This window comes from Salvia splendens, chromosome 17 (genome assembly GCF_004379255.2).
Source record: "Salvia splendens isolate huo1 chromosome 17, SspV2, whole genome shotgun sequence".
Classification (NCBI taxonomy): Eukaryota; Viridiplantae; Streptophyta; class Magnoliopsida; order Lamiales; family Lamiaceae; genus Salvia; species Salvia splendens.
Window position 1 is genome coordinate 5,577,849 of NC_056048.1, and position 15,908 is coordinate 5,593,756.

Here is a 15,908-nt window from a genome sequence, read left to right on the forward strand (position 1 = left end):
ATGATGGAGAGAAGTTGTGCGGATGGTTTTGGAGCGTGATAAAAAATTTAAAGAATTGGGCAAAAATGAGTAGATAAGAAATTTACATCTTTAGGTGAAATATGTAGATAAAGTAAATGGCAATTTCTTCGGTTAGCTGTGAAGAATGAGAAATTCAGCGGCTGGAGCATTGAAAATACGAAGTCAAAAGTTTTCTAAGAAGGGAGAGAGGCAATTTCTTTAGTTGCTGTGAAGAAGGACAAATTCACTGGAATCATTAAATTGGCTGCCAAAATTGGGAACGTGTGAAGGAGCAAGAAATCGATTAATGTTATGAAAAGCATATAAAAATGAAAGAGGAAAAGAAGAAAGAGGTAAGGCGCGCTCAAAATCTATTGTTCAGCGGATCAAATCTCTATATCTTGGTATTATTTTATTTAGAAAATTGTACAGTATCTTAATACCATAGTATATTAGTAGTATTTTATCATGCTAGTGTAGTACTAGTAGTGTTGAAAAGGGCGTGAATTTCTTAGTTTAAACATGCGCATTAACTCAAATTATGTAGCTTTGACCAAATTATTAAATATAAGAGCATGAGACATCTAGATTAGAAGAGAGAGATTTGATCGAGCTCGTACAAGTTCGACCCTAGCTATTGCGATGTGTATTTATCTAATACTCTTCTCGTTTGCTCAACAATTAAAGCACATTAAATGAATGGGAACATATTTCGAGATGGCTATGGAGCTTTCGACACACATCTGGATTGAGCTTGACTCAGCGGTTCTGGTTACCTTGTTGTCATCTAGACAGCTTGGCGCTGCGGATTTCAGACATCACATGGCTTTGATCCGGAGTATGACTTCTCAGCGGCATGTTCAGTTCACACACATCTACAGCGGCTCTGGTTAGGATGGACCAGCTGGGATATCCTAACTTCCGTTTCCGACGTAGAGATGTGGGTTGATCCAGCTTCTTTGGTGGCTGATTTTGATAATTTTTCGTTTCTCCCTCATATATATATAGTCAGTTTTTTCCACTTGATAGTACGGAGGATCTTGACCTGTGGGACCTTTATTTGGCTTCTTCATGTTCTTGTTTAGATCCTAGTCACTTTTGGGCTAAGATCATGTTGTTAGAACATTTTATTTTGATATTATTTACGGATTGGAGGTCTGCCTAAACCTCCCGCCCACAAAGGGCGTTTTTTTATTTTAAAAAAAAAAGATGCATGTCTCGAATCTCCGATTTAAATGAATGGGTACGAACGTATCACAAGATCCATGTCTCTAATCTCCAATAGCATGTAATTAGATTACTTTGCACTACATATAAAGATACATGAATTATATATATAGTTATTGATCTTAAAAATCATAAATTTTGATCCAGTCTTATAAAAAATTTTTTTTGGAAAATATGCAATTTTCGTAACCTGATCCAAATAGATTTTTTTTGACAGATTTTGATCCTTTGTAGCTAACCGTGAAATATATTTGAATTAGTCCGAATTAGACATGAAACGGTGCCATTTCGACGCCCTAATTCTTGAATTCGACGTTTGAAGGATGATTCATAGATTTGTCGAGTTTGAAGAATAACCCGCCATATGAAATTAACATTGTGATTTTTAAGACTAATATTCCAATATAAATACTCCTTCCGTCTCATTCAAGATGTCCACCTTTCCTTTTTAGTTTGTCTCATTCAAGTTGTTCACTTTCTATGTTTGGAATTAAATCCCTCTCTCATTTCTCCTCATTAAAATATTCAATAACTTTTTCCACTCTACTTTATCATAAACAACTATTCCACCTGAAATTCCATAAAACTCAAGGATGTGGCCATCTTGAGTGGGATGAAGGGAGTATTAAATATATACTGTTGAATATTGGACTCCTTGCTTTGGACTCATAATAATATTTGGTTGGGCTGGTTTTTTGTTAAGCCCATACAATTGTTTTATGGCCCAAATGAAGGTTGGCCCGATATACTTACCTGATACGCTGGATGGCTGCCACCTGGCTCCTCCACGCGGATCAAGCGTCTGGACCGTTGCATTGGTGAGTGTGTTTGTTATGAGTCTAATAGGCTCCTCCCTTCTCATTCATTCTAGACAACTCTCTCTCTCTCAGAAACTGCTCTGCTTTCTCTCTACCTTCTCTCTAGTTTTCCGGCGATTCTAGCTGGAGATTTCCTTCAAGCTTTTGGTTCTACCGATGATTCTCAGTTCCTAAGAGATCTATCGGTGGAGTTTGAGTGTTAGGCAACTTCTTCGGTTTCCTTCTCAAACCCTAGGGTTCGGTCTTCATATGTGACCTACCCTATTATGCTTGGAGTTATTGTGTGAGGGTTTCTTGTGTTCAAGGTTGTGTTCTGAGTGGGGCTTGTAAGTCCGCCTGTTGAGATGGCCATGGTGTGCAGTGGCCAGTGAGATCTAGGGTTTCACAGATCTCTGGTTGTGTGGTTCGTTCAACGGTACTCTCCTTTGTGACTTGCAGTAAGGATTGGGGAGGTCTGAGGCCTAGTGCAGTCACTGTTGTGACCTGAGCCATCCGTGGCCCGTTTCTCTGACTTAGTCTCTCTTACTTGTTTAGATCCTTCGGGATCAATTTCTTGTGAGACTAACGGTTCTACTAAGTGTGCAGGTATTCAGTGAAGCTGGAATCTCAAGATCAAAGATGTTCTTGAGATAGCTTAGTGTGACTCTGCGTAATACTTAGTTAGTGTGTAATCTTGATACCATGGTTGTACTTGGCTTGTACCTCTGATATTAGTCATCTCAGATCAATATCAATAAAAGAGGTCCCGGTAATTAGTGAATCTCGAATGGTCTGATCCCTACATATACATAGACAGTTTGTCAAGATTTATGCTCAACTCGACAAATGAATATAGATTTAAAGACCGCGTCTAGTGGATCAACCCTGGAACCTCTGGCATTATACATTACCACTCTACCGTATAGTCAATTCACACCCTAGTAATTAACTTTTTATTTCTATAAAAGATGTCTTGTCTATGTACCGAAAAACTGGGCATGAAATTAGAAATTAAGGAATAGTTGTGCATAAATTTTGTAAATTATGTTTTGTTTTGTTTCTTACGCTAACGACAATTTCAACCGACACCAACGGCAATGATCGTTGAAATAACAACCGTTTAACGATATTGGGCCACGTGTTTGTATTTATTTCTCCTGCTATTTTGTGGAATCAAACGTCAACATTACACCAAACTTCACTTACTAGAAGAAACGAAGAATAGTTATTCTAATTAATGCGTGTGGATATAAGTCTTTGTTCATATATTCAGTCGGCTCTACTTTTATTTTCTTCTTTAATATTCAATATATTACCTTTTTCTTACGGATTCCTTTTTCCCGGTGATAATGATAGCTAATAGATGCTATGATATGAAATGGTGATATGAATTGCACTCACGTATAAGAGAGCAAAATCATACGTATTAATGCTCTAGTGTATGTTCTCGTGGTGATCTACACTATTATGATATACTCTTTCCTCCATTAATTGTTCACTTTGATTCATTCACAAATTTTAACACTTTGGTTCATTCACAAATTTTAAGAAATGTACAGAAAAGTACGTTAAAAAATTTAGTGGAATATGACTTTCACTTTTAGAGGAATATTAGTTCTATAATAAAATGTGAGTGAAATGAGTTAGTGGAATGTGAGACCTACTTATCATTTATGGTAAAAAAAAGTAAAAGTAAATAATTAATGGGAGACGGATGAAAATGACGTGCACAATTAATAAGGGATGGACGGTACGGACTTATGTTCGCATCAGTTGTGATAATAATTGATATGAGGTTTAAGACTAGACATACACTCTGATCTCATAACATGCTAATCTTTTAGAACAAGTTCTCATATTTGATCTATAACATATATCTTATTTTCAGTCGGCTCTGATGTGGTTGCTTGCGTCGCTTAGGACTACTAGTCTTGTCATACTAATAGCAAAAAAGATTAAAATTTGTATTGTAATTGCAATCTATGCAAACCCATATTATCAATATTTTTATAGTATTTTTTCTTTTTTTTAACGAGGATCAATAATGAATTTACATCTATCCTTATGATAACTCAAACTTAAGACATATGGAAGGAAAGAGAAATGTGTTTCCAACTACTAAGGTGTTTTATTGCTATCACTTTTATAGTTTACACTAGATTATTTATATTAACATACTGTAAAAGTTTTCAATTAAATTCAAAATACTATATACTCCATCCGTCCCTTTGTAGTAGAGGCGTTTCTTTTCGGCACGAGATTTAAGAAATTGTGTTAAAAGTGAGTCAAGTGAAGAAAGAATAAAGTAGGAAAGGAAAAACGTAGAGAGATGAAGAGAGAATAAAGTAAGAGAGAAAAAAGTAAGAAAAAGAAAAAGTTGGTGCTTTTTACCAAAGTAGGAAATGACTCAGCTACAGTGGGACAATCAAAAAAGGAATACGACTTAACTACAAAGGGACGAATGAAGTATTATACTACCACCTATTATACTACATTATCCATTAACCCTAATTTCCTCTTGACTTAAACAAAAACTTTCAATCTCATTCTTAAGAGCGCCCAACCACTAATTATTGGTCCAACCAAATCTAAAATTCAAGGAAAGTGGTAGTAATAAATAATCTGAAACACGTGGCCATCAGCCCATTGGCACAAGTGTAGTGTAGTAACCCAGAAAAATGGACAGTTGAGAGATCAACGGTGGAGATTAGATATCAGCGGCGGCAGTTATAGTTAGTTAATCCTATGTTTGAATTTGTCCCAACATAAACACATTACTTGTCTCCTAAGCACTCTTCATCGCCGATTTCTCGACGTCCACGTGGCAGCGAGTCTCCGCCGTGGTTGGCGGTTTGGTGGGCCCCGGCGGTGGAGCCACCGCCGTAAATAATGGCCACAAGCGCAAGTTGTGGGGACACATCTAATGAAAAGTTCACACGCTTTTTCATAAAATAATACTTATCCATTAAAATAGGTTTATCTTTTTCCTTTTTTAACAGTGTCTTTTAGATTAGAGTATTTATTTATATGAATTTGACCACAGAAAGTGTTACAACGTTACTACTAAAAATAAAGATAAAGGTAAATTTTTGTATTTTATAAATCGCAGATATACGAGTAGAAATTATTTATACAATTAGGTAAGATATAGCTTTTGTGAAAATTTGTTTGTATAATTGTATATACGAATAGAAATCATTTATATTATATTCCAAAAAGTTGTATAAAATGAATTACACCCTGATTATGCATGCAAATTAATTTAATTTGAAAGATTGAAACCAAGTCTTGGTCTCGAAGGTAGCTCAAAATTCATAGCATAAATATGTGCATATACCAATCGTAAAGAGTGGTAACTTTATTCCTATATAATTTGGATTTTGTGGAAACGATAAGCGAAGGTAAAGTGGGTGGGCAGATGCTTTCTCTTTTTTCATAATATGACGATCGTATCTGTGGAAAATAGGTTTGTGAAAGCGAACACTTACATATAAATTCTGAATTTTTTTAGAATGTAATAATTCAATTATTTGGTAGAAACTAATTTAAATTGTTTATTTTAATTTCAGGGTGAATTAAGTTGCTAAGGTGATTTATTAGAATTTATCTTGAATTCGATTAATTGTATACAGGCGTGAGTGATTATGGACACGAGCCATACGCGTAATTATACTTATTTCAAAAGAGAAAATTCCCAATTTGGTCGTGTGTCAATCAAATTGGCAAAAAGCGGCAAGAATTTGCCTTAAAATTGCAGACACTAAAAAAGTTAATATTCCAGATAAAGTAATTTAAGAATAAAATAAAATAAAATGGGTTGGAATCATGCTCACTAAATCGAAAAATAAATAAATAGGATTGCAAAATAATTGTAATTTTTATTTGAATTGGGCATTTTTAGTTGCTATCTTGGTGCTACAAATATTTTTAAATAGTACTAGGTATTATTTTATTTGAGGAAATTAAATTGAAACAAATGCCTAACTTGTATACTGTATACTCCTTTCATCCACAAAATAATCCACAAAATAATGTCCATATTTATTTTTTAATAGTAAATCATACTTTCTGCTTGTTTAGTACAATCACATTCTATTACTATAAAACTAGTATTCTCTCCATCCCACCTAAGATTACACGTTTCATTTTTGCACGTTTTAAATTAAAGATAAAGTAAAATAAGAGAGATAATAATGTAGAAGAGACTATCTTCTACATTATTCTCTCTTTTAATTTATTTTTTTTCTACTTTAACTATTTATTATCCAAGGTATGTGCGAAAAAAAATGTTATTGTAGCTAGTATAGAAGGAGTATATATAAAAGTGAGACTCGCATTTCATTAACTTTTTCTAACAACTTTCATTTACATTTCGTAAACTCGCAACAAATTAAAGTGGAACTTTAATTCATGGACTATGTTCATGAAAATTGAGTAACATAATTCAAAATTTTCATACATCCTTATATAAATTAATTATTAGAAATCATTTTCATTTATTTCTGAGCGACTGTGGCCGAAAAGTTTATGAATTGGTATAAAATTAATATGGTAAAAACTTTACAAATATCACCACATTCATATAGTTTGATGTAATATTGCTAGAGATACTTTTTCACTTTTTGGACAAATTCTAAACTTTCAACTTGCATTTCAATCTATTTACTCCTTATCTCTTCTTCATTTAATATAGTACTAGTTCATATATTTATCTCTTCTTTTCTATTTCTTCCTTCTCTTTTTCCATCTTATTCTCCACATTTCCAGTTCCGTAAATTGCTGCCTGCTACGAACTAAACTTTCTCTTTTGTTTTCCCTTTCTTTATTATCAGCTTCAACTTTGTGGGCAAACACCAAATACCAAAGAGGAAACAAAGCTAAAAAAGAGTAAATATGTGTTTCCACTTTGTAGTTCCATATCACTTTGAAGAAGCAATCCCAGCTCAAATTACAAACAGCAAATGTGGATTTGGTGTTGCCCACAAATAAAGAGAAAGTTTACTTCATAGCAGCAATTTGCGGAAGCTCACTGAAAATGTGGAGAAGAAGAGAGAAAGAGTAAATAGACTGAAATGACGTCTCGAAGCTTTTAGATAATTTAGATCAAAAAATTATCAAAAAAATGAACAATATATAACAATATTACATCAAACTATATGGACGTCTGGTGATATTTTTAAGTTTTAGTATCATATTTCATATTAATCCAAAGGTAAGAAGGAAACACAATAGTTACTCATAGATTAATTAAAGCATGGAAATGCAATTCGAAAAATTAAACATAAATATAGGCACTAAAATTTTCGTAAATTCTTAAAATTTTATTTGGTAAGTATGTATTAATAATTTGAGAAAATTATTCATTGAAAATGAGAAAGGGAAAGAAGATAGATTCTAGTAAGCTATCATCATCGGATAAATAAAGCAGTAGCATATTTTGATCAACCCAACCTTTGAACATCATCCACACGTACCCAAAACATTAATTAAATGATTGGCAAAATATGAGGTCCATTGATTGAAAATTTGGAACATAATAGCTATAGTCTTTTTTTTCTTGTGTCCCTTAAAAATTCCCACAATTCAATTTCTCAATTAGATTGTGTAGAATAATGGTATCAATTGTATGTGATACGAAATTTGGTTTAATTTATAATGAATCAAACAAATTTATATGATAAGATGATTACCAAAAAAAATGATGATTGATAATTTAATACTATAGTTAAGATATTTTAGTAAAAGAAGTAATTTTGAGAATATGAGATTTTAATCATAGTTAAGATGTCAAGAGATAAATTGGCTGTGTCATAAAAACCTCAACAAAACAGTAAAAAAATATATCAAGATTCTTCACGTAAAATTGTGAAGAAGAGGTGCAAATATACATGAGAATAATATGTGAAATAAAGCCAGCTTTCTATTATTTGCAACACGATCAAAAGATCCTCACTCACACGAATATAATTATTTTTATTGTGACCACAAAGTTATGAATGATTTTCTAAATTAGCCAATTCACTCCTGAAATAGGAAATTTACAATATTCTTTCTCAATAAAAAAAAGTACTAATAATTTGTAATACTTTTAATTAAAAAAAAGGGGAAACTATCAGATGTAAAAATGAACTGACCAATACTAATTAAAGCCTACTCCAAATCAATAAAATTTATAGAGAACCTGAAATATTTAATTCGGATAATGTTAATTAATTACATAACCCCACACAACACTGCCGCTTGCCCGCTACCCTATCGAAAATAGTCCAATATTTAAATAGCAAAATCCAACCGTCCACGTCATCCTCTTTCAATCTCCACTTGATCACTAATTCACTATACAAACTTCACCTATAAATTAAATCCACATTTTCCCACACCATAATCCATTCAAGCAAAGTTTCATCCCTCAAACATTCATTCTAACACCAAAATTAAGTGTAGAAAGTAACAAAACTTCTCCCTTTATTCCATATTCCACAAGCCATTTTTGTGCTGCTTGTTCATCTATATAAACCTTCACCCTTCCCTTCCCTTCCTCACCAACTCACAACACTTTCCCTTCTCTCTTCATCATCTCTCAATCTTGAGAAATGGCTCCGAGCTTGAGCAAGGGAGGCTCCAACGCCGCCGTGGTGGTGGACGGATTCACCACCTCCGTGATCACCCTCGACGAATCCAACTTCGTCGTGAATGATCACGTCATCCTCTCCGACGTCCCTCTCAACATCACGGCGGCTCCCTCGCCCTACGCTGTCGGGGAGAAGGCGGCCGCCTCGGCCACCTCCCCCGGCTGCTTCGTGGGGTTCGACGCCGCGGAGGCGAAGAGCCACCACGTCGTCCCTATAGGGAAGCTCAAGAACATCAAATTCATGTCCATTTTCCGCTTCAAGGTGTGGTGGACCACCCACTGGATCGGGTCGAACGGGTCGGATCTCGAGCGCGAGACCCAGATTGTCATCCTCGACAAATCCGACGGCCCGGGATTTAATGACAGGCCTTATGTCGTCCTGCTGCCCCTTATCGAGAGCCAATTCCGGGCCTCCCTCCAGCCCGGGATTGACGACTTCATCGACTTATGCGTCGAGAGCGGCTCGACAAAAGTGAACGGGTCGTCCTTCCAGGCGTCCCTGTACATGCACGCGGGGGACGACCCGTTCACGCTGGTGAAGGACGCCATCAAGGTGGCGCGACACCACCTCGGGACGTTCCGTCTCCTCGAGGAGAAGACGCCGCCCGGGATCGTCGACAAGTTCGGGTGGTGCACGTGGGACGCCTTCTACCTCACGGTCCAGCCCGAAGGAGTGATGGAGGGTGTCAAGGGCCTTGTTGATGGCGGCTGTCCGCCGGGCCTAGTGCTCATCGACGACGGGTGGCAGTCGATCTGCCACGACGAGGACGACCTCACGACGGAGGGAATGAACCGGACATCCGCCGGAGAGCAGATGCCCTGCAGGCTGATTAAGTTCGAGGAGAACTTCAAGTTCAGGGACTATAAAAGCCCGAACAAGACCGGACCAGGCCCGAACACCGGGATGAAGGCCTTCATTCGGGATATGAAGGATACTTACACGAGCGTGGACTACGTGTATGTGTGGCACGCTCTGTGTGGGTACTGGGGCGGGATTAGGCCCGGTGTCCCGGGCCTGCCAGAAGCGAAGGTGATTGAGCCTTTGCTTACTCCCGGGCTTAAGACAACTATGGAAGATCTTGCTGTTGACAAGATTGTTAACAATGGTGTTGGGCTTGTCCCACCTAAGCTGGCTGAGAAGATGTATGAAGGAATGCATTCCCATCTTGAATCTGTTGGGATTGATGGAATCAAAGTTGATGTCATCCATGTAAGTAATAGTAGTACTTTCATTTCAATTTTTGTTATGTTTTTGTTGCTAGAAATCTTATGTTTCCAATACATATATGTAGTTGCTGGAAATGTTGTGTGAGGACTACGGTGGTCGGGTGGATCTAGCAAAGGATTACTACAAGGCCCTTACCAAGTCGGTTCAGAACCATTTCAAAGGAAACGGAGTCATTGCTAGCATGGAGCATTGCAACGACTTCATGTTCCTGGGGACCGAGGCCATCAGTCTCGGTCGTGTTGGTACGTACCTATCTAATATTCGTGTTTTGTTTTGTTTTGAATTTCAATTTTGATTTCTTATTTTGGGGGTGTTTGGATGTTATAGGTGACGACTTTTGGTGTACCGATCCATCGGGTGATCCTAACGGCACGTTCTGGCTACAAGGGTGCCACATGGTGCACTGCGCCTACAACAGTTTGTGGATGGGTAACTTTATCCACCCCGACTGGGACATGTTCCAATCGACCCACCCTTGCGCGTTGTTCCATGCCGCATCGCGTGCAATCTCCGGTGGCCCCATCTACGTTAGTGACTCCGTCAGGAAGCACAACTTTGAGCTGCTCAAGAGCCTTGTGCTCCCCGACGGCACCATCCTTCGTTGCGACTACTACGCCCTGCCCTCTCGCGACCGCCTCTTCCTAGACCCTCTCCACGATGGCAAGACCATGTTGAAGATTTGGAACCTCAACAAGGTTCGGAATTAAAATCACATTTTATTTTTTTTATTTATATTATTATTACTAAATCAATTAATTGAAAAATAAATTACTATGGTCTATGCTCCATTCCCATTTCCCGCCCTAATTTGTGGCTCAAATTGAACAGTTCACCGGAGTGATCGGAGCATTCAACTGCCAGGGCGGCGGGTGGGATCGCAAGGAACGGCGCAACCAGTGCTTCTCCGAGTGCTCCCGCCTGGTCTCCGCCACCACTGGCCCGAGCGACATCGAGTGGAAGCAAGGCGGTAACCCGATCGCCGTCGACGGCGTGGAGAAATTCGCGATGTACCTCTACGGCGAGAAGAAGCTCGTCCTCTCCAAGCCCTCCGACACCATCGCCGTCGAGCTCGATCCGTTCAACTTCGAGCTGATCACCGTCTCCCCTGTGAAGACTCTGGCTGGGTCCTCCGTCGAGTTCGCGCCGATCGGGCTGGTGAACATGCTCAACACCGGCGGCGCGATCCAGTCGTTGGCCTACAACGATCGGGAGAAATCGGTGAAGATCGGAGTGAAGGGAACCGGAGAGATGAAGGTGTACGCGTCGCAGAGGCCGGCGGCGGTCAAAGTGAACGGCGGGAATGTGAGATTCGGGTACGCGGATTCCTTGGTGGCGGCGGAGGTGCCATGGGTGAATCCTACCGGAGTTTCGGTGATTGATTATGTGTTTTGATTTTGATAGCTGATTTGGGGAAAATGGTGCCCTAATTAAGATGAAATTGGGGCTTTTTTATTTTTGTTGTTTTGATTTTTCAATGATTATGAGCGATGTATTTCGTTTGAAGCAAGGAATGTATTTCCTAGGAATGGAATATGAAATAAAAATTTTCTGCATAAGTTTGATTGACTATAATTAGACTTGACACTGTTGTTATATCATTATTATACGTATAATTAAATATTTTCAGCGAATCCATAATGTTCACTTCTTTGTTCTTCATTTATAAACTATTTGTATAAGGGCTCGTTTGATAACTTAGTAATGCCAAGAAATAGATATGTATCTTCATATTTCTGTCCGTTTGATAGTCTATTTAGCCTACCACATCAGCCCTTGTTTTTTGGTATGGCCCATCTCAGCCCGCTGAAATGGACTAAAAATGCATTGATATGTAACTTACAATTTTGTAGAGATAGCAAATTCTGCTGTACTCAGAAATAAATTATTATACCTTTTATACCCTTTTTCACATTCTTCTCGTCCACCACCAATTCTCTTCTTCCATTCCCAACTCTTCTTCCATCTCCAACTCTTCTCCAAGCAACTCACATCGGCAACTGTGAAACTGAAAGTGAATTTTTCGCTGCATTGCTATTGCACACTCACTTCTTTTTTGTCACGACCGCCCATACTAGAGGTACTACAAACGCGGCGATCGTGATACAACATGCAAGGGTAGGTTTTTTTGAAAACTTAATTAACTTAAAGGATGAAAAACATTTTGGTTTAAAGAAGTTTAAAGTTATAACTTTTCTATTAAATAAAAACGACTCATAATAAATACCTTTAAAAGAAAGCATCGGAGGAAAATTAATTATTAAAACCCAATCAACTTCTAAGAAAAGCATTTAGTTTACTTCGCGGGAAACATCATTTTCAAGTAACATTGTAAAACTCGTTTAAAACCTAACACAACCAAACATACTCAAACACAGTACGCAAAAGATTAAAGTGTTGGAACATAGTTCAAGACATAGCAGCGGAAATAAGGTTCAAATAGAGAGTCAAGGATAACGCCTATGTATGGAGACACATCGCATCCTAAGTTCTTAGGCCGACACAACATCCTCCGCAACATCCCGCTCAACCTGCACATAAGAAAAATAATATGCAGGGCTGAGTACTTGTTGTACCCAATGGGCTCATGCCGAAAATATTTTATAACAGTTATGTCATCCATACCAGTGAACTCGAGTTTTACATGTAGTTAAGAAATATCACGAGAACACAAAAATATTTTCATAGTCTGGCCAGGCAAAACAATCTCCCCACTTTCTCAACAATCAATCATTCACATCCTCTTACCATAGTGCGACGAAAGTGTGGCCACACTATTCGCCCACGAGACCGGCCGACTAGCAAGGACGGCTCACGATCCCCTCTGTGTACACAGCCTGATAGGGTTTGCGCCCTACTCAGAACCGAATTCGTTTATCATAGCCCTATAGCCTAATGGAGCGAACTCACAAACTAGGCATCAAGCGCAATCTCAACATAGCCCTATAGCCTAACGGAGCAAGCTCAAACGAACTAGGCATCAGGCAACAATCTCAACATCAAAATAATCACGGCATGACATAACACTTTAAACCACCCTTATAGCTCCACAATCATAATTTGGAAAAATAAAAGAGTTTAGTTAAACAAAGCCCACCTCGATTGCTTACAAACACGGTTAACAACTTTATTGAAATCCTTACTCTTCGTACTCACGTACGCACAACAACCCTTATCAACATCATAACCACATAATACAACACAATCAGCCTTCCATCAATACAATTTATCATGCATGTCCTATCGTTCCTTTCATCGTTTTCTTAAATTGCACATCCCAAACGTTCACCAACATAAAGAAACACCCCATAGTATACCTCAATGTATAACACATAACCACTCCATAAGATACGTTCCTTAATCACACATGCATCATGTAATTCATTCAAACTTGACAACAGGTATTATTTTAACATGACAGAAATATGGCAGAACTGCGCAGTCGTTTTGTAAAAATCATTAAAACTCCATCGACCTCCGATGGGGCTGAAATTTTACCACAACACGGTAGACACATCAAAGATAATCCAGTTAAAATTTCACATCAAAATCACATCTTTAGGTCGGTAAAATCAAAAAACGAAACTCACTGGACGAGAATACAAATTCTGACAGAACTGTGCAGTTAACTTCAAAAATTCATTAAAAATTCATCTTTCGTCAAAAGAGGCTAAAATTTATACACAACACAGAAGACATCTCAAATTTTACTCAGTTAAAAATTCTTGCCAAAATAAGATTGTTTGGTCGGTCAAACACACGTCGGAATCTACTGTTCGAACACCACAGTTTTCATGCTTCACAAATTCGAATTAGGGTTTATCTATCATTCATCTAAACCCATTTATTCATGCTTCCAACACATAATCATGCTTCAAAAAGATCTCACAACCATGTTCTCATATGTTCACATATCATTCACCAACGATCATCCACAAGTTCATTCATACACATCAATAAACGCTTACACATATATTTTCTCATGTAACCATCAATCCCACCCGATTAATTCTTAGATCTTCTACACTCACTATATGCATGAGGGAATCAAGAACAAGGATTCAATGGTAAGAAGGAGAAAGATGAATCAAAGTATACCTTTCTCTTGAAAAACAATCGGTAGAGGCAACGAATGGCTCGATTCTTCAACGATTATTGAGTTTCCAACTCCAAAACGAAGCAAGATTGAAGAATTTGTGAAGGATTGGTGGGGAAGAGGGAAAAAGAAGCGTGGGAGGGAGAAGAGGGAGAGAAAAAGGCGTTGAAATAATGGGGCTAGGGTTTGGGTTTCTCCCTTTTTATATTCTAGGATTAATTCCCCACTTAAATAAATAAAAAAAATTGTGGAGTAAAAATAGGGAAAAGGGACGTGTACTAGGGGAGTATTTTAAAAAAAAATATTTAAATCCTCAATTAAATAGGAATGGGATTTAAATTGGTAATTTCTTGTAGGAAAAGACTCCCACAAAATAGGTAACATATAAATTAATCCCACAAGTAATTGAAAGACATATGGGCAAAAATTATGTAGAATAGTATAGGGATAATTTGGTTTGGATTTAATTTGGATAAATATCCCAAAGCAATTAATTAAATCCAAGAAATAAAGTATTATTTCCAATGGATAGGAGGGCCAAAATTTCCAAATAATATGGCTAGAAATATATGCATGATCCCACTTAATTAAATCCCCCCCCCATTGGAAAACATATCATATTATTCAACATAACTCTCAGCCATTAATTTCACATCGTTAACACAACCACATAGAAATCAATTCCCAAAAATGCATTTCCAAATCAACATCCACATTAATAAAACGAAAATAAGCCATCAAATAAAAAATAATAATAAAAAAAGTCAAAATTTTCCGGGGTGCTACATTTTTATATTGAGTGATGCTAAATGGCCATAATGTGGCCAGCCATAAACATAAAATATTAATAAAAATTTATGCATTTAATGATATTTTACTTGAAATTAGTTCATCTTAAAAGTATCAAATTTTCAAGACTAATTTACCCCTATGCATAAATAAGGACTTGAGTACAACTAATAATAAATAATCTTGGAAATATTATATTGTGTATGTGTACGTTTCTTTTGTGTCATATTTCTTTTTTTCTTTTAATTATGTTATATTATTATTTAATTTGAATTATATAACTACTTTTAAATTAGAATATAAATATATTCATGATATTAAAATTATATAATTGGTATTTAGCTTCACTTACAAATGAAATAATTTAAACTATATTATATTTAGCATTAATATTTAAATAACTTATAAATAATAGTATAAATAAAATAAATGTAAACGTTACTATAAATTATTTTATATAAAATTACTTCAAATATTATGGAGAGAGAGTGTTGTAAATTTAAATTTGAAGTAAAAAATTGAGAAAAGGGTAATTAAATAAAATTATCTTAGCACTAACTATTACTATTAATTTATTGCATTGGCTTATATAATTATTTACAAAAATGCCATTGTGTGACTGGCCACATTATGGCTGCATAGCATTACTCTTTTATTTTATGCACTGCACGTATCCCAAATTTTTCACTCTTGGATCCAAATATGTGCACCTCCCTTTATTTCCTCATGTTTCCATTTCATAATTTGTAAAGTTCGTTCCACCGGCGAAGAAGAGGAAAGTCGATATGATGATAGTATATGTTGAAAATTTTGAAATAGAGGTCTGGTCAAATGAGTTGGGTTTCTTTTGGGGGTAGATCTACAGCTCGCCTCCTACGAGGGTTTTCGAACAGGTGACTTTCTGCGAAGTTTTTTGTGATTTTATATGGTAATTAGTTTCACATTAGTCAAGCTAACAGCAGCTGTGTTTTAGCTATGGCTGGTTTTGATCAATATGTCCCCTTTTAGGTTTTATGAAGATGGTAAATTTATTTCCAAGCAGCCGATGGAAATATACAATTTAGAAGGACAAATTTGTAAATACATAACATATTTACTTGATACAAATATTTCCTATCAAACACAAGTCACTAATAATTAATT

At 36.7% G+C, this 15,908-nt stretch overlaps 1 protein-coding gene across 1 annotated transcript; it reads left to right on the forward strand.

The window, feature by feature from the left end:
- The first annotated feature begins 8,425 nt into the window (after positions 1–8,425).
- Positions 8,426–11,465, forward strand: LOC121775006 (probable galactinol--sucrose galactosyltransferase 5). The gene is made up of 4 exons (XM_042171939.1): positions 8,426–9,865; positions 9,948–10,125; positions 10,211–10,578; positions 10,712–11,465. Exons 1-4 carry the CDS (start codon positions 8,618–8,620, stop codon positions 11,273–11,275), a joined length of 2,358 nt encoding a protein of 785 aa, XP_042027873.1. The 5' UTR covers positions 8,426–8,617; the 3' UTR covers positions 11,276–11,465.
- The last annotated feature ends 4,443 nt before the right edge of the window (positions 11,466–15,908 follow it).

Excerpts from the sequence above, each read along its gene's own strand:
- LOC121775006 (XM_042171939.1), top strand. The coding sequence starts at position 8,618 with ATGGCTCCGAGCTTGAGCAAGGGAGGCTCCAACGCCGCCGTGGTGGTG. Across the intron at positions 10,126-10,210 it reads CATCAGTCTCGGTCGTGTTG|GTGACGACTTTTGGTGTACC; the intron begins GTACGTACCTAT and ends TGGATGTTATAG. Across the intron at positions 10,579-10,711 it reads AGATTTGGAACCTCAACAAG|TTCACCGGAGTGATCGGAGC; the intron begins GTTCGGAATTAA and ends CAAATTGAACAG.